The 26,466-nt window shown below is 39.8% G+C and overlaps 1 protein-coding gene across 3 annotated transcripts in view; it reads left to right on the top strand.

Annotated features, from left to right (window-relative positions):
• Positions 1-26,466, top strand: part of hace1 (HECT domain and ankyrin repeat containing E3 ubiquitin protein ligase 1) — a 76,759-nt gene that overhangs the window by 26,784 nt on the left and 23,509 nt on the right. For all 3 annotated transcript variants that reach the window (XM_051720612.1, XM_051720613.1, XM_051720614.1), the window contains 8 exons: positions 7,815-7,916; positions 8,012-8,118; positions 8,219-8,369; positions 11,825-12,132; positions 16,933-17,001; positions 17,132-17,219; positions 21,314-21,425; positions 21,512-21,609. In XM_051720612.1, coding sequence (XP_051576572.1) covers positions 7,815-7,916; positions 8,012-8,118; positions 8,219-8,369; positions 11,825-12,132; positions 16,933-17,001; positions 17,132-17,219; positions 21,314-21,425; positions 21,512-21,609 — 1,035 coding nt within the window. The remainder of the gene's footprint in view (positions 1-7,814; positions 7,917-8,011; positions 8,119-8,218; positions 8,370-11,824; positions 12,133-16,932; positions 17,002-17,131; positions 17,220-21,313; positions 21,426-21,511; positions 21,610-26,466) is intronic.

Raw genomic sequence — 26,466 nt, 5'->3', positions numbered from 1 at the left:
AGTGCATCAGTCTTATTTTCGACTTGAGTGATATGTTTTTGTCTCTCAAAATTGTCCTCAGTTTTGCCAGAGCAGTTGTTGTCTGGGCAATTCTGGATATTACTTCGGGCTTGGATCCTTCATCCATCACGATTGTGCCTAAGTACTTAAATTTGGGGACTATATCTAACTTCTTGTCGCCGATCTTTATGTTGGTGCCGATACCATTGGTGTTGTACGTCATCAACTTCTTCTTTTCTGCATTAATTTGCATTCCGAAAGCTGTCGATGTTCTATCTAGCCTTTCCACCAAATTGATGATCTCCTCTTCATTCCCGGCTAGTCTGTCAATGTCGTCGGCAAATCTCAGGTTCGTCACTGTCCTACCTCCGATGCTTACAGAGCCTTCGTGGTCTTCCAAGGCTTCATTCAAAATTCTTTCCAGGAATATATTGAATAGTGTCGGTGAGACGGTTATCGAACCGTGAAAATCTCATACCGTTGCATCACTAATTGGGAGGAGACTTTAATCTATTGATGGACTCAGTCCTTGATCATAGTGAAGCATGTAAGCCTCCTAGAGCAATATTAACACTTCACAGGATGTGTAAAAATCTTGGTCTTACAGATATTTGGAGACTTTTGAACCCATCTGGTAGGGACTAAAAAATTTTTTTTCATCAGTCCATAAAATGTATTCTAGAATAGATTTTTTTTTTTTTTTATATCCAAGTCTCTCATTTCATCTGTTGAAATGTAATCTGTTGAAATGTAATTTCATCTGTTGAAAACATCTCAATTGGAAACATTTTAGTCTCAGATCATGCCCTGGTGAGTTTAGAGGTGTTGCCACATATGGAGAAAAAGAAATCTTATAGTTGGTGCTTTTAATATATCCCTTTTGCAAAATCCTGAATTCCAACAAATGTTAAAGGCTGAAATCAATGTTTATATGGAGACAAACTGGCCCTCAGTATCCTCTGTGGGCATGGCTTGGGAGGCACTTAAGGCGTTCATAGGGTCGGATCATACAGTATGCCTCATTCATCAAAAAATCCAAAACACGAGAACTCGTGGAGTTGGAAGGGAATATTAAAAGTGCCGAGGCAGAGCTGAAGTGCAGAATGTCATCTGATGGCCTCAGGGAATTGACCCGATTGAAATACAGATATAACATTATTTTGTCATGTAAGGTGGAGTTTTGGTTATTCAGGGCAAGACAGTCATACTTTGAGTCGGGGGACAAAGCAGGGAAGCTATTGTCTAGATATATAAAGCAGAGAGAGTCTTTTTCTACCATTCCCTCAGTGAAATCTGCTGGTGGTGAAATTTTTACCTCGGCCATTGATATTAATAATGCTTTTAAAGAATTATATCTTGATCTCTATAGTTCCACATCTTCGTCTACTGATGAGGATATTAGAAAGTTTGTGGAACCTTTAGAACTTCCTAAACTGACGACTGAGCAAAAAATGATCTTGATTCTGAGATAACCTTGGAGGAGCTGGGCAAGGTAATTAAGGCCTTGTCTACAGGCAAGGCTCCAGGGCCAGACGGCTTTGCTGCTGAATTTATTTTTAGATCTTATGCTACAGAACTGGCTCCACTTTTGTTAGAAGTTTATACAGAATCATTAAAGAATGGAAAGCTTCTGCTAACCATGACACAAGCCCAGATCAGTCTGATTCTTAAAAAGACAAAGATCCAAGCGAGTGTAAGAGTTATCGTCCAATTTCCCTGATCCAGCTAGACGTTAAAATATTGTCAAAAATTTTGGCTAACCGATTAAGTTATGACATCTCTTATACATATAGATCAGGTGGGGTTTATTCGGGGCCACAGCTCTTCTGATAACATTAGGTGTTTCATCAGTATGTGGTCAGTGGCGAATGATCAGACTTCAGTCACTACCATCTCCCTTGATGCCGAAAAGGTGTTTGATATGGTAGAATGGGATTATCTTTTTAAGATTTTGGAAATATCTCTCTGGCTCTGACTGCGTATTGCCCAGTAACGGCTTTCCAGCCGGGCACCTTCCAGTGGCCCAAACAGGGCATTAAGTATCTGGCCATTTTATTCGCAGCAAATTTGTCTGATTTAGTTAGTTAATTTTGACCCCTTAATAAAAAGTTTTTCGAGTGATGTGGGCAGGTGGGCTTCATTACATTTATCTATGATTGGAAAGGTTAATGTTATTAAAATGAACTGTATTCTAAAATGTAACTACCTGTTACAATCTCTCCCTATAAATGTCCCCCTCTCTTACTTTAAGCAATTTGATAGCATAGCGAAGTCCTTCATTTGGAATAGTAAGCATCCTAGATTACATTTTAATAAGTACCTAGACTGATTGACAAAGGTGGGCTAGGCCTACCCAAGATTTAATTTTATTATCATGCATTCGGTCATAGACATTTGGCTCACTGGTTGCTTCCGCCTGAGAGAGCCCATCCCTGGTTTTGTATTGAACAGGAAGTTCTTGCCCCTATTTTGCCATTGCAAAGCCTTTCTATCAAAGTAACCGGAGAAGTTAAATTACACCCTGTTATCTTGCATTTGCACTCGGTATGGACAAAAGTGTCCAGAGTGTTTAATTCGGACATCTATTTTAATATTGCCTCGAGCATATGGCTGAACCCAAAATTATGTATTGATAAGTCCCCTTTCTGCTGGTCAGAGTGGATTGTGAGGGGGGTTTACTACATTTGGTGACCTATATGAGAGTGGAGTGTTGAGATCGTTTTAAAATTTGGTTCAACATTTTGGGATTCCCAGATCTTTGTTCTGTAGGTATTTACAGCTGCTCCACCTGCTCTGTGTTGCTTTTGGGAGTAGCATACACCCCCCTAAAGTGGCAGATACTCTGGGAGTTTTTTTTTTTTTTTTTGCTTTTGGAAAAGGTCATGAAGCATCAGTGTATTACTCCCTGTTAATTCAGAGTTTGGGGGACACAGCTCTAACTTCTATCAAGAGATTATGGGAGAAAGATTTAAACTTGGTATTGGAAGAGGGAGTGTGGGCTAGGATTCTAAAAAATGTCAAGTCTGAATCTAGAGATGCAAGGGTTCGCCTTATGCAATTCAAGATTTTACATAGATTCTATTGGACCCCCTCTAGACTGTATAGGCTTGGTCTTAAAGACACACCCACCTGCTGGCGATGCCAGTCGGAGGATGGAGGCACAACCCATGTTTTTTGGGGTGCATTAAGATCCAAGGGTTTTGGTTGAGGGTTCAGAATTTTGTATGTGACGTCTTGGGCACTCGGGTTTTGTTTTGCCCCAGATTCTGTATCCTGGGAGATGGGGTGGTCATTAATGTGGGGAATAAACATGTGGAGGATTGGGTCCTAACCAATGTTATGGTCGCCAGACAGGTGAATTTTAGGGGTTGGAAGTTGGTTGGAGCGCCCCCATTTCAGGAGTGGTGCTCGGAGATGAAGAGAGGGGCAGCCTTAGAAGAAGTTTGGATACTTCATGTTCTTGGAGGGTTATCGGGTGGAATAGTGGAGAGAGGGGTAATTGTCAATGTGTGTGATATTTTTTATTTTTTTATTTAAATATATATATTATTATTATTTTTATTTTTTTATTAGTTGTTTGGTTTTTGTTTTCTTTTGTATGTGTTCTTGTATGACCACAGGGGTGTTTGTTGAGGTTCGGGGTGGGATTGGGGATGGGGAGTAGGAGGGGTGGTAGTGGGTGTTAAAAGTTGATTTTGTTTTGTTTTTCTGTGTTTTAATAAAAATGTTAATAATAAAAAGAAATAATTAAATTATCGGAGTCTGCTTATACCGCTGTTACCACGTTGTATCCGGAAAGCACGGACAGAATCACGGAATCTAGTCATGAAAATGGCATTAGCTATAAAATGCTGAATGTCATGGAATATGATATAAAATAATAATAATGTGATGATTAAACTGCACAAGTCTGTGATTTAATTAAATAAATATATAATCTGCACGTGCTGCACGCTACAAAAAAGCCAGCTGCTCATACATTGAAAACACCTCATCGTCGTCGTGCACGCTTTGTGTTTGTGTGTAGTACAAGACAGACAGCAGAGCAGACTATATATTTATTAAATTAAATTGCAGCTTTAAGGGGGTTTATAATCAAACTAGTCCATGTAGTGAACTGCTTTTCTGCTGTACAAAATGGCAAAATAAATGCTAGATTTAAATGGGCACATGTATTTTTGCTTAAATATGACAGTTGTTGGGCTCATAAAATGTCCTGGAAAATTGTGCCTTGAAAAGAGTGGTGACCCTGTTAATGTTCATGTGAAATATACTTTCTGGAATAATACAAGTTAAAAGTAAACAATTTCAATTTCACTAAAAATATACTTTGGTCATTTTCAAAAAATCTTGACAATCAAATATTTAAATCAACTAAAGAAAAGTGTGTGTGTGTGTGTGTGTGTGTGTATATATATATATATATATATATATATATAATATACACACACATACACACAGTTGTGCTCAAAAGTTTGCATACCCTTGGAGAATTGGTAATATATGTACCATTTTTAAAGAAAACATGAGTGAGCAGGCAAAACACATTTCTTTTATTTCTTATGGGATTCATATTCAACTGTTGGATATAACAGAATGGTACAATCATAAAACAAAACATGGAAACAAAGACAAAAATGAAATGACCCCTGTTCAAAAGTCTGCATACCCTTAGTTCTTAATACTGTGTATTGCCCCCTTTAGCATCAATGACAGCGTGCAGTCTTTTGTAATAGTTGTCTATGAGGCCCCAAATTCTTGCAGGTGGTATAGCTGCCCATTCGTCTTGGCAAAATGCCTCCAGGTCATGCAAAGTCTTCGGTCGTCTTGCATGAACCGCATGTTTGAGATCTCCCCAGAGTGGCTCGATGATATTAAGGTTAGGAAACTGTGATGGCCACTCCAGAACCTTCACCTTTTTCTGCTGTAACCACTGGAGGGTCAACTTGGCCTTGTGCTTAGGGTCAGTGTCGTGCTGGAAAGTCCAAGGGCGTCCCACGTGCCGCTTTCGTGCAGAAGAATGCAAATTATCTGCCAGTATTTTCTGATAACATGCTGCATTCATCTTGCCATCAATTTTCACAAGATTCCCCATGCCTTTAGAGCTCACACCCCCCCCAAAACATCAGTGAGCCACCACCATTCTTCACAGTGGGGATGGTATTCTTTTCACTATAGGCCTTGTTGACCCCTCTCCAAACATAGCGCTTATGGTTGTGACCATAAAGCTCTATTTTGGTCTCGTCACTCCAAATTACAGTGTGCCAGAAGCTGTGAGGCATGTCAAGGTGTTGTCGGGCATATTGTAACTGGGCTTTTTTGTGGCACTGGCGCAGTAAAGGCTTCTTTCTGACAACTCGACTATGCAGCTCATTTTAGTTCAAGTTTTGTCGTATTGTACTCCTTGAAACAACCATACCGTCTTTTTCCAGAGCAGCCTGTATTTCTCCTGAGGTTACCTGTGGGTTTTTCTTTGCATACCAAACAATTCTTCTGGCATTTGTAGCTGAAATCTTTCTTGGTCTACCTGACCTTGGCTTGGTATCAAAAGATCCCCAAATTTTCCACTTCTTAATAAGTGATTGAACAGTACTGACTGGCATTTTCAAGGCTTTGGATATCTTTATAAAGTGCCATTGCCTTGTTACGCAGGTCTTTTGACAGTTCTTTTCTGCTCCCCATGACTCAGTATCTAGCCTGCTCAGTGCATCCACGTGAGAGCTAACAACCTCATTGACTATTTATACACCGACACTAATTGCAATTTAAAAAGCCACAGGTGTGGGAAATTAACCTTTAATTGCCATTTAAACCTGTGTGTGTCACCTTGTGTGTCTGTAACAAGGCCAAACATTCAAGGGTATGTAAACTTTTGATCAGGGCCATTTGGGTGATTTCTGTTATCATTATGATTTAAAAAGGAGCCAAACAACTATGTGATAATAAATGGCTTCATATGATCACTACCCTTAAATAAAAGTCATATTTTCAAAATCAATGCCAAAATTTCACAATTTCTGCCAGGGTATGCAAACTTTTGAGCACAACTGTATATTAAAGTTGATTTAATGATTTGATTTATTAATTTTAGTTTGATCAGTGTTGTGTGTTTTGTGACGCTATTTACGCCATCTTAGAAAATTAATCTTTTAAGACAATTAGTCACTGGTGTTACAAGCCTTGCTTCATTCGTTAAACAAAATTAAATAATTTAATAAAGAACAACAGTCAAGTTGATTATTAAAAACAGTTAAAAACCTTTATGATTAAAAACAATGTCAAGATGTAAAAAAGATATAATGTTTACCCTTAGCTTTTATGGAAGAAAACCGAACAGAACTGATTTAAAAATTTCAATATTTTGTAAGTCGGAATGTCAATGTTTTTTTTTGTTTTTTTTTTAAATGACCCAAGTATATTTTTAGGGATGTTGAAGACTAGAATTAGTATATTTTAGTGAAAAAAAAAAAAAAAAAAAAACATTTCACCTATTTCACATTACAATTTAGATATCACTTAGACTTTTAACTTTTATTATTCCAGATTTTTTTTTTTTTTAATTTTTTTTTTTTTTATCATGTTAGGTTGAAAAATATTCTGTAACTTTAAGTATTAAAACAATGATATTATTGCTTTGGGGTGTGCTTTTTTAAAATGCAGTCGGTTAAAACCCTGTGGCAATAGTACGTTTTTGGGGGTGATTGTAATAAGTCTTTCTCAATGTAAATATTTTGATGGTACTATTACTGTCGCCACATGTTGAATGTAAGGGAAAATATACAGTCAGCCGGTTGTTATTGCAAAATAAACCTCGACAGGATGATCAGGCAAATGGGTCTTGTATTACCTTGAAGGGGTTTATTTTGCGATAACAACTTGCTCACTCTACTAATAACTAAGTAAGTGGACATGATATATTGATTTACGTTTAAAAAAATGTATTATGTGAGAATAAAGAACTCTCTGAACAGCTGAATTCCACCTCCCCAGTTTGCGTTGGACTGCTGTTGGTGTTTATTTTGCACAAATGTCTGTCTACTCATTATCCAGCTTATTACAAGACTACTTGCCAAATAAATAAATACATGGACATGAAAAAATGATATGAGTTTAAATTATTTTATTAGATGTAGAGATCGCACAAGTTCTGGAAGTATTTTTCCTATTCATTTTTTACATAGGCTTTTCATAAAATTCTCCATAAAAAGAGCTATGAACCAAACCAACCAGCTTAGAGGTGAATCACAACATTGCAAACTTTGTTTTAAAGCAAAAATCTATTTGAAAATTGGACAAAAAGACAATGGTACAAGACTGTGTACTTACGGCCTTTCATGAGGGCACGAACTGCAATCCCATGAAGCACCGTGAATGGCGTGGTCGAATTAAAAACTATGGGAATATATAAAACTATTGATTTTAGGTTTTTTATTATAAGTATAGTTTATTGCAAAATATTCCGATATGTACAAATAGACAAGTAGTTTAAGACTCGATTGCGTCATTCACAGTACGTCATGGGAGTGGGCAGTCGCTCCTGGCCTTGTTTAGCAGGCTCCGTTGGCCGTGGTTCTCTCATTGGTGAAGCTTTCTCTTCGGGACCATGGATAATGTGGTTGTTCACCAGGAATTCTGCTATCAAGCACGTTTTTATGAATGAAGTGGGATTTTTACTTCCGGAACCAGCTCTATAAATACCTAAAGATACATTTGGAGTAATCTGTCAGTAATGAAGGAATATGTAATTTTTTTTAATTTTTTTTTTACACTGCTCTTATTACGACTACTAAAGCTCAGAGTGTAACTAATTTCAGGGTGGATATGGCGAAACATGTGAAATTCTCATCCAGCATCACAGCAGACTGTTTCAGACGCTGATACAGATGACCCAGAATGAAGACATTAAAGAGAACATGGTACCGCACACCTCCCTCTTTTCCCATCGATGAGTTTATGTGCATAAATGGCCATAAAATATTGACTGTGGATGTTGTTGTGTGCATACGTTCAGCTCAGGCAAGTGTTAGAGCACGTCTCACAGCAGAATGACTCCAACTACCAGAGGATTCTCACCAGCTTGGCTGAGGTGGCCACCACAAATGGGCATAAACTGCTAAGGTATGTCTCAGTCACAGCCTGCCCATCCTTCTTTTAAAAAGTCCTTGTCTTATTTAGAACTTCCTTTGCACACAATTCTATTTCTCTTATTCCCTTTCAGTTTGTCCAGTAACTTTGAGGTGCAAATGAAGAGTTTACTCCGGATTGTCCGCATCTTCTGTCATGTGTTCTGTCTTGGACCATCCTCTCCAAACAGTGGGAATGACATGGGCTACAATGGCAACAAGACGCCCCGTAACCAGGTGTTCAAGGTCAGTGGACATTGCAAAAAAATCTTGTAATCTGTTCCTAGTAGACACGAAGGTAGTTAACGCTGCAAGCGCATGACTTCCACAGCATCATTCATTATAAGGGAAGCGATCTATAAGGTCACTTTTAGAGTCTGTAGAGAAATACTCTGACTTAACTAGCCAGCTAGACTCTACCTAAAGCACATCTTTACCCAGTAAGGCAAGTGTAACTGTTCAGTCATCTGGCCCAAAACTCTTTCACACTGGCCCCGGGCCAGCAGGCCATCCTTAAGGCCCCGGCATACTAATGGTGAAGTGCTTCTTCGTTCTTCGCTCCGAGCCAAAAAGAAGTTAGAAACATTCAGACACCAGCCACACTGCTTTTAGAGAAGCCTTTAAATATGAGGATGCATAAGACTACATGTAAAACCTTAACTAATGCTACAATTAAATGTGTTACCAATGACTTCATGACTCATTCTGTGAGTAGAATTCACATGAGGTCAGTATAAGAAGCTGTTTTAACTACTCGAGTAATATGTATGGAGTAGATATGTAATTTGTCATGTTTACGTTCTACATGCATGGCGCTAATGCACTAACATGCTATATGTGGCTTTATACCATGGGTCTGTTGAATGCTTGATTCTGATTGGTTCACGGACGTTCTAAATATCACTTCGCCAAATTATTTCAGTTATTTCAAAGAGCCCTACAGGCTTCCACAACAAAATAACAAATTAAAACAAAGTCATTGGTTGAAGTAAATCGGTTAAGAACGTCAAACAATGTCTAAAATATCCTACATTTATTTCAATTTCGGTTAGAAAGAGCCCTCCCACCCCCTCATCTCCCTTACACACTCTCACACACATGTGCACACACATGCACTGAGACTTGAGTCGCGACCGATGAATAGAGCCGCACCCTCGTGACTTGATCAATACAACAATTTCTATTATCCGAAATAACTTTTAATGTTTCAATGTATTTCGCCCTAATCAGCCTCACATAGCTGTAGTGGAAAGCACTGCGCTTCCCCCCACCCCCCGTTTCGCTCTCACACACATACACAGAGAGAGAGAGAGAGAGAGAAGCAGCTCATCTTCCGTTGCTGGTTCTTACGTGACGTTTTTCGAATTAGCAATGAAGGCTTGAGGTGCCTCAAAGCTAGATACACTTGATCAATACAACAGTTTCTATATTATCTGAAATATCTGTAGGAAACACCTTCGAGCTCCCCCTCTCACACACACACACACACACACACACACACACACACACTCGTGGACACACATTATACGCGTAACACACACACTTAAGGCCCAAACATACTTGTGAGAGAAAAACAGAGTAAAAGTTAAGGTTTATAATGGGAATATTGCGTCATGCATCTTGGCAATTTTGAAGCGATGTTACTTCTGATGAGAGCTGCAACAAAAAAGGTAATCCCAGAAGCAATATATATTTCATTTTGTGAGTTTCTCTCTTTTGATCCCTCAAATACAAACTCACACACACATGCACAAATGCACTACCTTATTACTCCAGTATGTCCTTGAGTAAAAGCAGTGCGAGCCTCCGTTGCTAGTTCTGACATGACGTTTTCGAATTAGCAACGAAGGCTTGAGCTGTATTAAAGTAAGATGCTGAATCTGTGGCGGAAGAAAGTAGTTCCACTCACAAGAGCGTTTTAGGGACGAAAACCAGAAAATGTCTTGAGATAAAACCCTGACTGATGTATTAAGGTGTGGTAACCATGGTATATGCGGAATAATTGACTCCGGCCCATTGAATTGCTGCACGTCGTGACCGCATTACCACCTCGGGTGTGCATTATTATTCAACAATTCAACGGTCCGTCGTCAATTATTCCTTATGTAATACGCACCGACTATACTCTGCTCTTGCATTTTATGATGACATAGATACTACTGCAAAGATATGTGTATAAATGAGTGTTAATGGACAAAATATAGACAAAAGAATGATGATAAGAGGCATATCTCACTTTGGGCAGATGTGTAGATAGATTTAGGCTGCAGACGACACACAAGTGTAGCAGAATATCAAACAAAAGAGTGAATTGGCGCTAGATTCTGAGTAGATTTGATTCCTTTTGTAGACTAAACTAAATAATAAAAAAATCGCATGACATGGTCTTGGAAAATGTCTCTAAGTGAACAGTGTTGTGGAGTAACGGAATACATGTAACAGGATTACATATTTAAAATACAAAATATTAGTAACTGTATTCCACTACAGTTAAAATTTAAATAATTGGTAATTAGAATACAGTTACATTCAAAAAGTATTTTGATTACTGAAGAGATTACTTTGCATTTTATTGTCATTTGTTTCATTTAATATTTAGTCCTTTCAGATGGAAAACATTTATCCATATAAATGATGTGATCCAAAGTGCATTTGAACAGCGGTGAAACACTTTCTTATGATGTGTTACATTCATACGGGCAGACAGAGAAGTAAGTTTGAAGTAAGTTTGGAGCAGAAGAAATAGAAATAAACCTTGTGTAAATTGTCAGCTTTACGCTAAGCTAAAATGCTATTTCTAGCCATTTTACATGCACAATCATATTTTTTATCAAGAAAATTCACGTTGGATCATAATTTCTTTTTTCTAGTAAGTCCTTTGATGAGGGCAAAAATCGTATTCTTGATAATAATTGTTTTATTATTTTCCTGTAAAAATGTCTAAAAATCCTTAAAACAAGATCAGTTTGATTTACCTTTTTTTAGAAACAACACTGCATAAGATATTTAGGTTTTTCAGAGAATGTATTTTTAACATGTGTATTTTGTCTTACTGTACTGGCAGAGTTTTTATAGTCAAAACAAGTGAAAAAATCTACCAGTGCTGAAGAAGTAATCCAAAGAATTTAGAATGCGTTACCGACCTTGAGTAATCTAACGGAATACGTTACAAATTACATTTTACATTTTACAGCATGTAATCTGTAGTGGAATACATTTCAAAAGTAACTCTCCCAACCCTGTAAGTGAATGATCATACAGATGTAGGTACGTATGCACCAGCTCGCTTATAAATCTGCATGCTGGTGTGTTCATGTTGACTGATCTTTACTAAATGAAGAATGTAAACAAAATTAGTTGTCGGCCTCAAAGTAGGTTGAGCTCTAGGTCACAACTACCGAAGATGTTGACCAATGGCAGTAGGATGTTGTTTAGCATCCAGAACAAAGTTTACCTGAAAGTTCGCACAGGCGAGCGGTTACAATCCACCGAAACTGACTCAAAAACACCTGTTTGAAATTGTCACACCCATCGTTCTTCGATTTTGTATGAAGTGTGCCGGGGCCTTTATTGTTGAACCCTGAAAATCATATAGAACATATTGTATATATATTCTATATATTGCCCGGCCCTAGTGTTGAGTGCTGCATAGAAGAATAACTGGAATCCAGTGATCCAGTGTAGTTGATGTCATTGTTTAGCCTCTGGAACTGTTATGGCACTCACTGGAGGAGTGGCTGGTGCTCATCTCCACTGAACTGGATAAAGAGTGCAGAGACGCCAGCGCGTTGTCCTCAGGAAATGACATCGCCTCACTTCTCCTGAAGAAGCAGGAGTCTGAATCCTCTCTGTCCAGTGAAACTCCTCCACTGCTGCTGAATGCCAAAGCTGTGATAAAGACGCCGGAGGGATACGCCGATGGCCAGGATGTCATGTCCATGATTGCCAATCGCCTGAGTGCTGTGATACAGACCTTCTACATGTGCTGTTCCTGTCAGATGCCACATGGGTAAGACTAGTATTGCAAAGTTAGACCTTTGACTGAATTCCAAACATTCGTAAATAGGGGTCGTGTGCACGTTCATTCATAATCCACTCCCATGCCATAAGGAAGGCACCACACTCGCTAGTAAACTGAATGTGATTTATCGATGCCTATATTGAATTATGAAACCTAAATTATGAGCTCATATTAAATGAAGAAACTGTCCAACCAGTCATGTTAGAGGGTATTATTTTTTTTTTAGAAAATCAAACAAACTATGTCTTCCCACAACATTTTTGCCCTATGCAAAACACTTCTGCTGGAAAAATGATATAAAATGTATGAAGCAGAGTTAAAAAAACGATACTTTGAAGAATATAAATGATGCAAGCATAAAGGAAACATTTCCATAGAGTACATATACTGTATATACATACAGTACTGTGCAAAAGTCTTAGGCACGTAAGATGTTTCACAAAAAAACATTTGTCTTAAAGGTGCACTTGGTAATTTATTCCTCATTATAAACGTTTAACTCCTAAAGACATGAATTGTAATTTTGCAACATATGTAGGAAATCATGACCTCAGTAACTGTCCTGTTATTTGACACTTTCACTCATTGATTAAAGTAATCATGGCTGACTGTGAATAGTGAATTTTTACAATGGCATCTGAAGCTGAAATCTATTGATTTTAAATGATGCTGCATCCAAGCTGCTAGGTGTCAGTGTAAGTCCAAGATGACACAAAGACAAAAGTTACTGAGTGCACCTTTAATGGTTATTTATATCTTCACTTTAGCATGTCAATAGGAGAGTCTCCCAAATATTCCTTTTGCAAATACGTGTAATATATAATATAATAGAATAGAATAGAATAGAATAGAATAGAAGAACAGGGAGCCCTGCAACAGATGGCATGGCCACAACAGAACCCCCCACTGAACATCGAGTCAGTTTGGAAGAGACATGAAGAGACAGAAGCAATTGAGCCTAAGTAGATAGAAGAAATGTGGTGAATTCTCTAAGAAGCTTGGAACATCCTATCTGCCAAAAACCAAGAAAAACTGTGTCCGGGTGTACCTAAAGGAGAATTAGTGCTGCTTTGAAGGCAAAGGTTACTAAGGTTAATTATAGATTTTTTTATTTTTATAGAATTTTTTATGTTTATATGGCTTTGTATAACGTTAATTATACATAAAAACCACCTGCCTAATATTGTGAAAGTCCCCCTCGTGCCACCAAAACAGCGCCAACCCGCATCTCGGAATAGCATTCTGAGATACTATTCTTCTCACAACAATTGTACAGAGCGGTTATCTGAGTTACCGTAGACTTTGTCAGTTCGAACCAGTCTGGACATTCTCTGTTGACCTCTCTCATCGACAAGGCATTTCCAGCCACAGAACTGCCGCTCACTGGATGTTTTTTGTTTTTGGCACCATTCTGAGGAAATTATTGAGACTGTTGGAGCTTCAGTTCATGTTCACATCAACCATCAGAATGGGGGAAAAATTTGATCTCAGTGATTTGGAGCGTGGCATGATTGATGGTGCCGCCACCCCACCCATCTCTTTGCACCACTCCTGAAATGAGGGTGCTCCAGCCAACTTCCATCCCCTGAGAATGATCTGTCTGCCGATCATAACTCCAGCTAAGACACAACTTTTTAAATGTCTATATTAATGACCGCCCCATCACCTAAGATACAGAGTCTGGGGCAAAATGAAAATTGAGTGTCCAATACGTCACACATAAATCTCTGAACCCTCAACCAAAATTCTTGGATCTTAACACACCACCAAAAAATATGGGTTGTGTCCCTGTCTTCTGATTGGCATCGCCAGCAGGTGGGTGAGTCTTTAAGACCAAGCCTATACAATCTAGAGGGGGTCAAATAGAATCGATGTAAAATCTTAAATTGCATCAGATTCACCCTTGCATCTTTAGATGTAGACTTGACGTTTTTTAGAATAGACCACACTCCCTCCTCCAATACCAAGTTTAACTCTTTCTCCCATAATCTCTTAAGAGAAGTTGAAGCTCCGTCCCCCAGACTCTGAATTAACAGGGAGTAATACACTGATGCCTCATGACCTTTTCCAAAAGCAGTAATCACCATTCCAGGGTATCTGCCGCTTTAGAGGGGTGTATGCTACTCCTAAAAATAGTACAGAGCAGGTGGTGCAGCTGTAAAAACCTAAAGAACTGAGATCTGGGAATCCCAACATGTTGAACCATATTTTCAAAGGATTTCAACACTCCACTCTCATATAGGTCACCGAGCGTATTAACCTCCCTCACAATCCACTCTGACCAGCAGAAAGGGGACTTATTAATACATTATTTTGGGTTCAGCCATATGCTTGAGGCAACATTTTAATAAATGTCAGATTTAAACACTCTGGACACTTTTGTCCATACCAAGTGCAAATGCGAGATAACGGGGTGTAACAACTTCTCCGGTTAGTTTAATAGAAAGGCTTTGCAATGGCGAAATAGGGGCAAGAACTTCCTGTTCAATACAAAACCAAGGAGGGGCTCTCTCAGGTGGAAGCGACCAGTATGCCAAATGTCTGAGACCGAATGCATAATAATAAAACAGAATTTTGGGTAGGCCTAGCACACCTTTGTCAATCAGCCTATGTAATTTATTGAAATGTAATCTGGATGCTTACCATATGAAGGACTTCACTATGCTATCAAATTGCTTGAAATAAAACTAAGAAATAATTGTGCTCATGGATCTCTAGTTTACTTGCTACAAATAAAAATTTAGCATATAGTTTTTACGCCGTGACGACAGTAAACAGCCATTTTGAACAGCACGTACTGGTGCTGCTCCTGCCAACAAGACAAATAAACTATTTAGAACATTCGTTTCGATGAATCTAGTGTAGACAGCCTCAAGCTGCTGCAATGTGACATAACTCTCGTCTGGTGTAGACAGGGTGTAACCAACAAAAAAACGAGTTATCGATTATTTGTAAATTTAAGTGTCAGTTAAAAATATCAAGAATGACACGAACGTGAAATTATATTTAGTTTTATTCATAAATGTTACCAGGAACGGTTTCAAAGAAGCAAATTAACAATATGCATTAATAATAAAAAATAACTGTAAAAAAACATTTGCACTCACCTGGAGCTTACATAGAATCCAATACTGACAGCATAAGGGTAATGCACATATATAAACTCTGCGTCTGTATAAAGGCTATCACATTTTTTCATTTTACATGTTATTATTCAGAAAACAAGTGGTGAAAGTTGGCTTTTTATAAAAAGTGCTTTGCCCGTGTTCAGATTTACTGCACATAGCAGTCTGATAAGCTTCCGAGTTTCTTTTTTTTCCTCCCCTTTTCTCCACAGCTTGGAATGACCCATACCCAATGTGCTCTTAAGTCCTCGTGGTGGCGAAGTGACTAGCCTCAGTCCGGGTGGCAGAGGACGAATCTCAGTTGCCTCTGCGTATGAGACCACCAATCCGCGCATCTTATCACGTGGCTTGTTGAGCGTGTTACCACGGAGACATAGTGCGTGTGGAGGCTTCACGCTATTCTCTGAGGCATCCAAGCACAACTCACCACGTGCCCCACCGAGAGCGAAAACCACATTATAGCGACCACGAGGAGGTTACCCCATGTGACTCTACCCTCCCTAGCAACCGGACCAATTTGGTTGCTTAGGAGACCTGGCTTGAGTCACTCAGCATGCCCTGGAATCGAACTCACAACTCCAGGGGTGGTAGTCAGCGTCTTCACTCACTGAGCTACCCAGACCCCCCTAAGCTTCCGAGTTTCTTGTACAACTTTGCATTTCCTTTCCAGCATAAAAACAGATCTTTGTCCGTTGGTATGTGTGACTCCAACAAGATAGAGAAGAATTCAATAAAAATCAAAACAATACAAGTATTGCTACACTTGGCCTTGCTTGAAAGCACACAAAGAGGCCATCATATCTCATTCTCTCATCCAACACCTTGACGACACACATTCACAGCACCCCCCTGGGGACTCCATTGTAATGGCAAGATTTGCAGAGATTCACAGGGTAAGAACTGTATAATTCAATGTTGGCCATCATAGGCAAATGCGCAAAGGAAAATAAATTTGCGATATTCGAGTACTGTTTTTAATAGTCGACTAACTGTTGTGAAACTGTATATGGAATCAGTCATGAAAATCTTACAGTTCCGGTATAAAAGTTTTTTTTTAAAATAGAACAGATTCAGAAAAAGAAACGGTTTCTCGCTTACCAGTCCTACTCATTGACAAATGACAGCCCACATTTAAATGTCACCTATTCACTTTTCAGAAACTCGACCTGCCCTAATTGACTGTGTGAACTATGCTGGTACGCAGATGTTAGCCAATCATAACAGATTTCATGTACATATAGAAGTCTTAAACAGCCTGTTTAATTGTAAGGGTCAGAGAAGGGGGGGAAATGATCAAATAATCATTAAAAACATGAAAAATATAAAAGAATATACTATTGTTTTGGGTGTAAGTGACCTTGACTAATATTGCTGGCTTCGGCATCAGTGGCACCTTTTAGGTTGATGGTGTGTAAGAGAAAGAGTGAAATTTAGGTGAGTATAGCAGAGCCAGGTGGAGTATTTATGGTCACATCATGAACATCTCCTCATGAAAGCTGCTTCAGTTTGAGAGTTCATTATGTCTCCTCACAAGCTGCTGCTAATGTTCTCTAATGAAAATGTAATTGGATTATTAAATCACCTTTTAATTAAAGCATCATTTATATAGTCTCATCTGCAAGTCTAAAGCACTGCATACTCATGTTGTTTCTCTGTTATCTAGCTTGACCTCTCCTCGATTCATCGAGTTTGTCTGTAAACATGATGAGGTTCTCAAGTGTTTTGTCACAAGGTAAGTCAAGAGCATCTATTAAATTATGAAATTAACTGTATGTGTTTTTGTGTATAGTATGTTTAGCTCTATACTTTCAAAAACACTCCTCCTCACATCAGTCAACTAATCACTTGTCTTTTGTTCCCAGGAATCCAAAAATTATCTTCAATCACTTCCACTTCCTGCTGGAGTGCCCTGAGATCATGTCTCGATTTATGCATATCATCAAAGGCCAGGTAAAGCATGATGCATGAGAGATTGAAGGAGAATTTGGAATGCAGTGAGCCCCAAAATGTATTTGGACACTTAAGTCACAATTACAAATGTCTATTGTTATTATATACATAAAATGTTATTATATAAGACAACAAAATATCAAATCTGTGGCATCTTCAAAAAAATGATGCTAGAGTTTTTCTCAGAACTAACTTTGCTGAGACATTTCTCAAATGATTTCAAGCAGGTGGTGTCTGGGTGTTTTTTAGTGGATGTACACTGTGTGCATAATAATAATAATTATTATTAGGCAGTTAGTGTTTCTCTTTATTAATTTGAATATTAAACAGACACAACATGGTCAGTGATTCCTAAAACTTTGTCTTGTATCAAAACTGAATATTTCAAGCTGAAGTATGTAACATTTCTGTTAAAATACTTTCTCCTATCCCAGCTTAATTTGCAGAGACAACTACAAGTAAGCCATTCATAGGTTAATTTTCTCAAAAACTATAAACACTATCTTTCTGTGGCGCTATAAAAATTCCTGTGTTTGTTTTGAGTGACCTGCTAAGACCTGCCCCAACAATATTATTCAACCAATGGTGTGAGTTGGGAGCGGGACTATCTCTTTGTTTGATCAACTGCAGATGAGGGGCATATTCAGAAAGTTGTATGAAATGTTTTTTATTTTTGCAAATCCATTCGGTGGCGCTAGTGTTGCAGAAATCACATACTTCAGCTTTAAAAAAGAAAAAGGGAGATTTGGGTTTCTTAGTGGAGTTGCAGGAATTCTCTAATATTTGTGTGAGCAGTTATTAGGCAACAAGGTAACACTTAATTTTTTCCTCCTCTAACCTTAAAATTTAAGAGCAAATAAGGAATGTTTTAATAAATAACTAGTGTAAAATAACAAAAAAATTATTCAAGATATTTAGTGGGCAATATAACCACACTTCTTTTTGAAAACTTTCATGAAACTTCCATCCATAGAATTTGCGAGTTTCATTATGTGTTCTATACCAATTTAAGCTGAAGCAGCCACCACATCCCAGATGTTTTTAAAAAATATGGAACGTACAGTTTTCACTCACTGTAAATCTCATGTTTGAGAAGGGCTCACAAGTTCTTAATTGGCTTAAATTCAGGTGAGAAAGGGGGCCAGGTCATTATTCAATCATTTGTTTTAAGCCTTTTATGGCTAGCTCAGCAATGGAACGCATTTGAAGGAGCCTCCTGCATGAAGATCATGGTCCTCTTGAATACTGTTGAATTGATTTTCAGTCCATCCGCAATGTGAAAATGTCCAACTAGATCATCCTTTATCCCCTTTTCTCCCAATGTTGGAATGCCCAATTCCCACTACTTTAGTAGGTCCTCGTGGTGGCACGGTTACTCGTCTCAATCCGGGTGGCAGAGGACAAGTCTCAGTTGCCTCCACTTCTGAGACTGCCAATCCCACACATCTTATCATGTGGTTCGCTGTGCATGACACCGCAGAGTCTCACAACATGTGGAGGCTCATGCTACTCTCCGCGATCCACGCATAACTTACCGCTTGCCCCATTGAGAGCGAGACCCCCTAATCGCGACCACGAGGAGGTTATCCCATGTGACTCTACCCTCCCTAGCAACTGGGCCAATTTGGTTGCTTAGGAGACCTGGCTGGAGTCACTCAGCACACCCTGGATTCGAACTCGTGACTCCAGGGGCGGTAGTCAGCGTCAGTACTCGCTGAGCTACCCAGGCCCCCCAGAGTACTTTTTAAGTTAAATGTTTGGCTTGAAAAGTGTGCTTGTTCTATCTTTCTTTAAGAAAGTTATTATAAAGTGATAGCCCCATACAGTGCATCCGGAAAGTATTCACAGCGCTTCACTTTTTCCACATTTTGTTATGTTACAGCCTTATTCCAAAATGGATTAAATTCATTATTTTCCTCAAAATTCTACAAACAACACCCCATAATGACAATGTGAAAGAAGTTTGTTTGAAATCTTTGCAAATTTATTAAAAATAAAAAACGAAAAAAAATCACATGTACATAAGTATTCACAGCCTTTGCTCAATACTTTTGAAGCACCTTTGGCACCAATTACAGCCTCAAGTCTTTTTGAGTATGATGCTACAAGCTTGGCACACCTATTTTTGGGCAGTTTCTCCCATTCTTCTTTGCAGGACCTCTCAAGCTCCATCAGGTTGGATGGGGAGCATCGGTACACAGCCATTTTCAGATCTCTCCAGAGATGTTCAATCAGGTTCAAGTCTGGGCTCTGGCTGGGCCACTCAAGGACATTCACAGAGTTGTCCCATAGCCACTCCTTTGTTATCTTGGCTGTGTGCTTAGGGTCGTTGTCCTGTTGGAAGATGAACCTTCACCCCAGTCTGAGGTCCAGAGCGCTCTGGAGCAGGTTTTCATCAAGGATGTCTCTGCACATTGCTGCATTCATCTTTCCCTCGATCCTGACTAGTCTCCCAGTTCCTACCGCTGAAAAACCCCACAGCATGATGCTGCCACCACCATGCTTCGCTGTAGGGATGGTATTGGCCAGGTGATGAGCGGTGCCTGGTTTCCTCTAGACATGACGCTTGCCATTCAGGCCAAAGAGTTCAATCTTTGTTTCATCAGACCAGATAATTTTGTTTCTCATGATCTGAGAGTCCTTCAGGTGCCTTTTGGCAAACTCCAGGCGTGCTTTCATGTGCCTTTTACTGAGGAGTGGCTTCCGTCTGGCCACTCTACCATACAGGCCTGATTGGTGGAGTGCTGCAGAGATGGTTGTTCTTCTGGAAGGTTCTCCTCTCTCCACAGAGAAATGCTGGAGCTCTGTCAGAGTGACCATCGGGTTCTTGGTCATCTCCCTGACTAAGGCCCTTCTCCCCCGATCACTCAGTTTGGCCAGGCGGCCAGCTCTAGGAAGAGTCCTGGTGGTTCCAAACTTCTTCCGTTTACGGATGATGGAGGCCACTGTGCTCATTGGGACCTTCAATGCTGCAGAACTTTTTCTGTACCCTTCCCCAGATCTGTGCCTCGATACAATCCTGTCTCGGAGGTCTACAGACAATTCCTTGGACTTTATGGCTTGGTTTGTGCTCTGACATGCACTGTTAACTGTGGGACCTTATATAGACAGGTGTGTGCCTTTCCAAATCATGTCCAATCAACTGATTTTACCACAGGTGGAGTCCAGTCAAGTTGTAGAAACATCTCAAGGATGATCAGTGGAAACAGGATGCACCTGAGCTCAATTTTGAGTGTCATGGCAAAGGCTGTGAATACTTTTTTTTTTTCGGTTGTTTTTTTTATTTTTATAAATTTGCAAAGATTTCAAACAAACTTCTTTCACATTGTCATTATGGGGTATTGTTTTGTAGAATTTTGAGGAAAAAATGAATTTAATCCATTTTGGAATAAGGCTGTAACATAACAAAATGTGGAAAAAGTGAAGCGCTGTGAATACTTTCCGGATGCACTGTAACCCTCAAAGATCAGTTTGGGGAATGCAGCATTTTGTTAATTACAAAATTAAACCGGCAGATTGTAATTTCATCTGCAGAGTTTCCTCTGCATGTTCTCTCTGTGAATTCTCTCTGAGATATCATTAAATTCTCCTCTCAGGCTTCTGCATTAGGAACAAAGCTATTCAAATATTATGGAAATAAATGTCAGTCTCTTCTGTGTGTATATGAACATTTTGTTCGTATCTATTTAAATGGGACTTAACAAAAAGGCAACATGGGTAGTTGCCCATCTAAAAGTATAATTTAGGCTTTTTAAAAAGCTTTAACTTTTATGCATGCAGTTTTTATGAGCTCATATTAATTGAGAGACTACATTGAAAATGTGTATACACCATTGTTACTTCGCAGAACCCTTTAAAATTAACTAGTGAAGAAAACTTGGAAAAGGTGACCAGTTACAGGACCTAAAATATGCTCTTTCCCTTATACATTCATATGAATTTTAACCTAAAGTCTTGATGTTGTAAAAACAAGTCCATGGACACGTTATGAATCAACTGCCCAGTTGTTAGTGATTGTCTTAGATGCAAGAACTGCACAGCAAAGCTCACCAAATGTTATCATGTGTAATTGGTCTTTGTTTCCCTCTCCTCAGCCGTTTAAAGACCGGTGCGAGTGGTTTTATGAACATCTTCTGGCCGGACAGCCAGATTCTGATATGGTTCACCGTCCGGTTAATGAAAATGACATTCTTCTGGTTCACAGAGGTGAGCAGTTTCTACATTATCTGTTTAAACTTTTGTGTTTTCTTTCACTCCATCATTCATCTATTTTTTGTATCCTCTTCTTACAGACTCATTATTCCGCAGCAGCTGTGAGGTTGTGTCCAAATCCTCCAATGAGAAGCTCAAACAAGGCATTGCTGTGCGGTTCCATGGTGAAGAGGGCATGGTGAGCTTGAACAAATCTCAAACCATTTGCCACTTTCAGACATGTAACCCTGAAAAAAAAGAGTAAAGTAATAAAGCAACCAGTCATGAGAGCTGTGCGTACAGTGATTTTACCTTGGTTAAGTGGTGGTAAAATCACTGCATTGCACAACCTTGAAATGGCTTATTGTTTTATAAAAACAACAGCTATATGATAAATGCACTCATGAGTGACTGATTTGAAATAATCTACAAGGACAGCAACTCTGTTATTGATCACTCGCATGTGCCATACACAGTCTTAACTTTTGTATCTACTATCTAATCAGATTTAGATTCTAAACTAATTCATTTATAATTAAGAATTTTTGGACCCATGTTATATTAGGTGTCTAAAACTACTATGTACTAACATTAAAATACATACAATACAATGTAGTTATTGTGTAACTACATGTTGTTCTGTAAAAATTCTCACAAGATTCACGTTTGCTGCTACTGAGGTTGAGGTACGGGCTGGTTTAGGGGTAGGGTTTAGATTGGAGTTAGGGTTTAGGGTAAGGGTTGTGTCAGGGTTAGGTCAGGGTTAGGTTTAGGATTAGGGGTAATGTGACAAAGGGCTCTGTCTTGGGCCACGGCGATGACTCCTTATATTATTTATATACATTAATTCCACTGTTTCACCTTTCCTGCAGTTTATAACGAACCTTGTGGGTGCACACTCAAATGCTGTTAACGTTCCCATTCACACACACGTCTACGTATTCATTCATTCATTCATTCATTCATTCAGAACACTAAGAAAATAGCGTCAACATTTACTTTACATAGAACGTGCACACATTACTTTTGGTTAACGTTATGTTTATTTTTACTTTCGTTAAAAATTTTGTCCGTTATATCTGTTTGTCTAGCATGTACTGCCTTGTGTGTTCATCTGTGTCTTCCGGGTCTGCAGCATCATCTGCCGTATCAGCAGATGGGCTGGCTAAAGATGTGCCTGATCCGTACTGTGCATGCGTGTTGGGCTGCAGCCGTTTGTACCACTGTGTTCTGAGTGGGAAAAGAACATAGTGAAGGTTACTGATTAAATCATTTATGACTAATGGTAAATAATGAGATGAATTACAGATTTGCAATGTCTGTAATTATTGAGTGTACTGCATGTTTTTGCAAGGATGTGGCTTCAAAATACATGTTTCACTTACCTACCGGGTGGTATGATCCGAAGTGGGCGGGGCCTTGGATATATATATATATATATATATATATATATATATATATATATAGAGTGCTCCGTTCGCTGAGAGGATATACACTTGTAAACCTTGATGTGGAAGGAGCTCAGTGTGTATAGAAAGAGAGACAAACCATTGTGGGAATTTGTTGTAAATGTATACATTTACTTACCTTTGTTTTGTTTGTTTGTTTGTTTGTTTTTTTGTATATACATTTGCACTTTGTAAATAGCTTTATATCCCCTTGGATACTTTTTCACTGAGCACTTAATAAAACACCATTGCACTTATGTGCTACTGTGGACTGAGCCATCATTACAAAGAACTTGAACACACGTCTTATAACATTTGATGTCAGAAGTGGGATGGCTAGCCGCAGAGTAGTGCTCGAGACAGAAACCGAGGACAGGACTACGATCACAAACGAAGGTAACCAGAACCACAGATGTGGCAACCAAAAATGCCTACTTACCACCAGGGAGAGGGCATCGAAAATGACCTCTGACGCTTTGAACGCATGGCCTGAACTTAGAAGTGGCCAGAGGAGTGGGCCTGCCGACTGGTTCTCTTGCTAACAGGCAAAGCATTGGAGGCGTATGTAGCTATGAATGAGGACAGCACAGATGACTACGAGGACCTGAAGGAGGCACTGCTGGCCACATCTCGCCTGAAACTTATCACCAGCATTTCTGCTCAACTGTTTTTCTACCTGGGGAAAGCCCAAAAGAAACCTACCATCGTCTGAAGGGGTTATACCGCCAGTGGATACGGTTATATTGGAACAATTGTTACGAGTATTTCCCTATGAGAGTAACACGTGGGTGAAAGAGCATGAGCCTGAAAATGGACTGGCAGCAACAAAATTCACCACCCAGTACCTGAATGCACACAGCAGTGGACCTCACCATCCTCAAGCTTCCAGAGGTAACTGACACCACGATCGGGACAATGGAGGTAACTCTGGGGCTTGGGGGAAAAAAGGGGAGGGAAAAGATATTGAACTAAACAGCTGGGACATAAAGCTTCAGTTTGTCCTCTGTGAAAAGCTAAAATGACTGGTTACTGCTATGCACCTAGGGAGGGGGATAACAGTAAGGACATGGGAGAAAGAAATGTGGATTTATATCCAGTGTTGGTAAATGGTCAAACTTTGCAAGCTCTGCTAGATACCGGTAGCTCAATGTCTTTGATAAAGAAATGTTATATTTTTGAATGCAGTGTTGACTATGAAAAAACCACTACCATACAATGTGTGCCTGGTGACATGAAATGTTACCCAAATGCAGAGGTACTTGTGAGTGTTAATGACCAGCAGTACTTGTTGAAGGTTGGGGTAGTTGAATGTTTTCCTGCAGATATGATATTGGAGAGAGATTTAACGGTGATGTGGGACTTGTTCAAATCAAATGATGACCATGATAACCCGAGTGTGCAAATGTCATGTGCTGTGGTAACAAAGACCTTGGCAGAGAAAGGGTTACAGCCGCTGCCAGACTTAGATTATATTCTGTGTCACAGTGGAACCAAAGGCCCTAGAAAGACATGTTGGCAGTGATGTCTGGAGAAATATATGGGTACCCCTGTCCCTGATGTCACCACAGAAGGGTTAAAAGTCAGTGGATGGCAGGTCTCAGAGAACATTGCAAAACTACATGCTGATGACATGACTTCGAAACCACAGTTTAAGAAAGCATGGGGGGGGGGAGGCAAAATGAAGAATCACTGTGAGGTTTTTGTTGTGATTGATGAAAGTGGTGAGGTGAAACGTCTAATTGTGCCTACATGTTGCAGATCATTGATCGTACATCTAGCACACACCATATGTTGGGCAGGACACTTAGCACATAAAAAACATACATGCGCATCAGCTCACAACATTATTGGCCTTCCATGAATACAGATGTTCAGAAATACTGCAATAAATGCCCCACATGCCAGAAAACCAGTCTTGTCTGCAGGTCTGACAGAGCCCCTCTGTACCCGCTACCTGTTATCTCCACTCCATTCAGGCAGATTGCCATGGACATAGTCGGGTCCTTAGAAAAGAGCAGCTCAGGGTACCAATATATCTTGGTGTTATGCAACTATGCCACAAGATACCCTGAAGCATTCCCTCTTTGTGCCATCACCACACCTAAGGTTGTCAGCGCCTTGGTCCAAGTATTCTCAAGGATGGAGATACCAGAAGAAATTCTCATGGACCAAGGGACTAACTATACCAGCAGCTAGGATCAATGCAATAAAACCAGCCCCTACCATCCACAAACCGATGGTTTAGTGGAGAGATTTAATCAGACCCTCAAGAGGATGTTGAAGAAGTTTGTGTCAGACACCGGTAAGTACTGGGACAAATGGCTGCCATTCCTGCTATTTGCCTACAGGGAGGTACTGCAGGCGTCCACAGAATTTTCACCCTTCTCGTTATTGTATAGGTGGCAAGTGCAAGGTCCATTGGATCTCCTGCAAAAGAGCTAGGAAGCCCCATCCACAGGGATAACCTCTGAAAAGGTTATCATGCAGTATGTTCTGCAGATGAGGGAGCGAATGGAGAAGTACAGAGAGGAGGCACGGATGAATTTGCAACAAGCCCAGAAGAACCAGAAACAGTGGTATGACCAGCGTGCAAGGCACTGCCAATACCAGCCAGGTCAAAAAGTGTTGTTACTTCTCTCATCCACCACCAATAAGCTGACCGCCAAATTGCAGGGTCCCTACATCATCAAAAGGAAGATGGGTCCCATCACCTATGAAGTCCATCACCCAGAAAGAACCAAAGAAATCCAAGTACACCACATTAATTTCTTTTAAGAATGGAAGGAGAGGGAGGCTCCAGTTAAGATGGCTCTGATGGTGCGGAAACTGGAGACGGATGAGAAGATGGAAGTAGAGGTGGAAAGACCACAGACCTTGCTGGACCTAAGCCACTTAGACAGGAACCAAGAGAAAGAGCTCCGGCAATTGTTTGCCAAGTATCCATTGGTGTTTTGTCAGATACCAGAAAGGACATCACTGATCCAACACACCAGTCACTTAAAAGTGCCAACACCGATTAGTCAAAGGTTTTATTGTGTACAAGAGAGACTGATAGATGCTCTGAAGAGAGAAATCATCACAATGAGAGCTTGGAGTAATTGAACCTTCGTCAAGCGAATGGAGTAGCCCGGTGGTAATTGTGCCCAAGAAGGACGGATCTCTTCGGGTCTGTATGGACTTTCTCAAGGTGAATGCAGTGTACCTTTTCTATGCGTATCCCATGCCACGGATGGACGAACTGGTGGAGAGGATAGGACAGGCCAAATTCATCACAACCCTGGACTTACTGTATGTAAGGGTTTCTGGCAAGTGCTATTAGACCCAAGTCATGCGAATACACTGTATTCCATACTCCACTTGGAGTATTACAGTTCACTGTCATGCCCTTTGGGTTACACGGGGCTCCTGCGACATTCCAGTGGCTCATGGACCAGGTTCTTCAGAATTGTGAGGAGTGCTGTGCTGTGTATCTGGACGATGCGGTCATCTACAGTGCCAGTTGGGAAGAACATCTCCAGCATCTTCACAAGATCCTGAACCGCATCCATGAATCAGGGCTCACCCTGAGCATTGCCAAGTGTGAGTGGGTCAAACCAGAAATATCCTAC

The sequence above is a fragment of the Myxocyprinus asiaticus genome, chromosome 16 (assembly GCF_019703515.2).
Source record: "Myxocyprinus asiaticus isolate MX2 ecotype Aquarium Trade chromosome 16, UBuf_Myxa_2, whole genome shotgun sequence".
Classification (NCBI taxonomy): Eukaryota; Metazoa; Chordata; class Actinopteri; order Cypriniformes; family Catostomidae; genus Myxocyprinus; species Myxocyprinus asiaticus.
The sequence above is the reverse complement of the archived record's forward strand: the minus strand, read 5'-3'. Positions and strand labels throughout refer to the sequence as shown.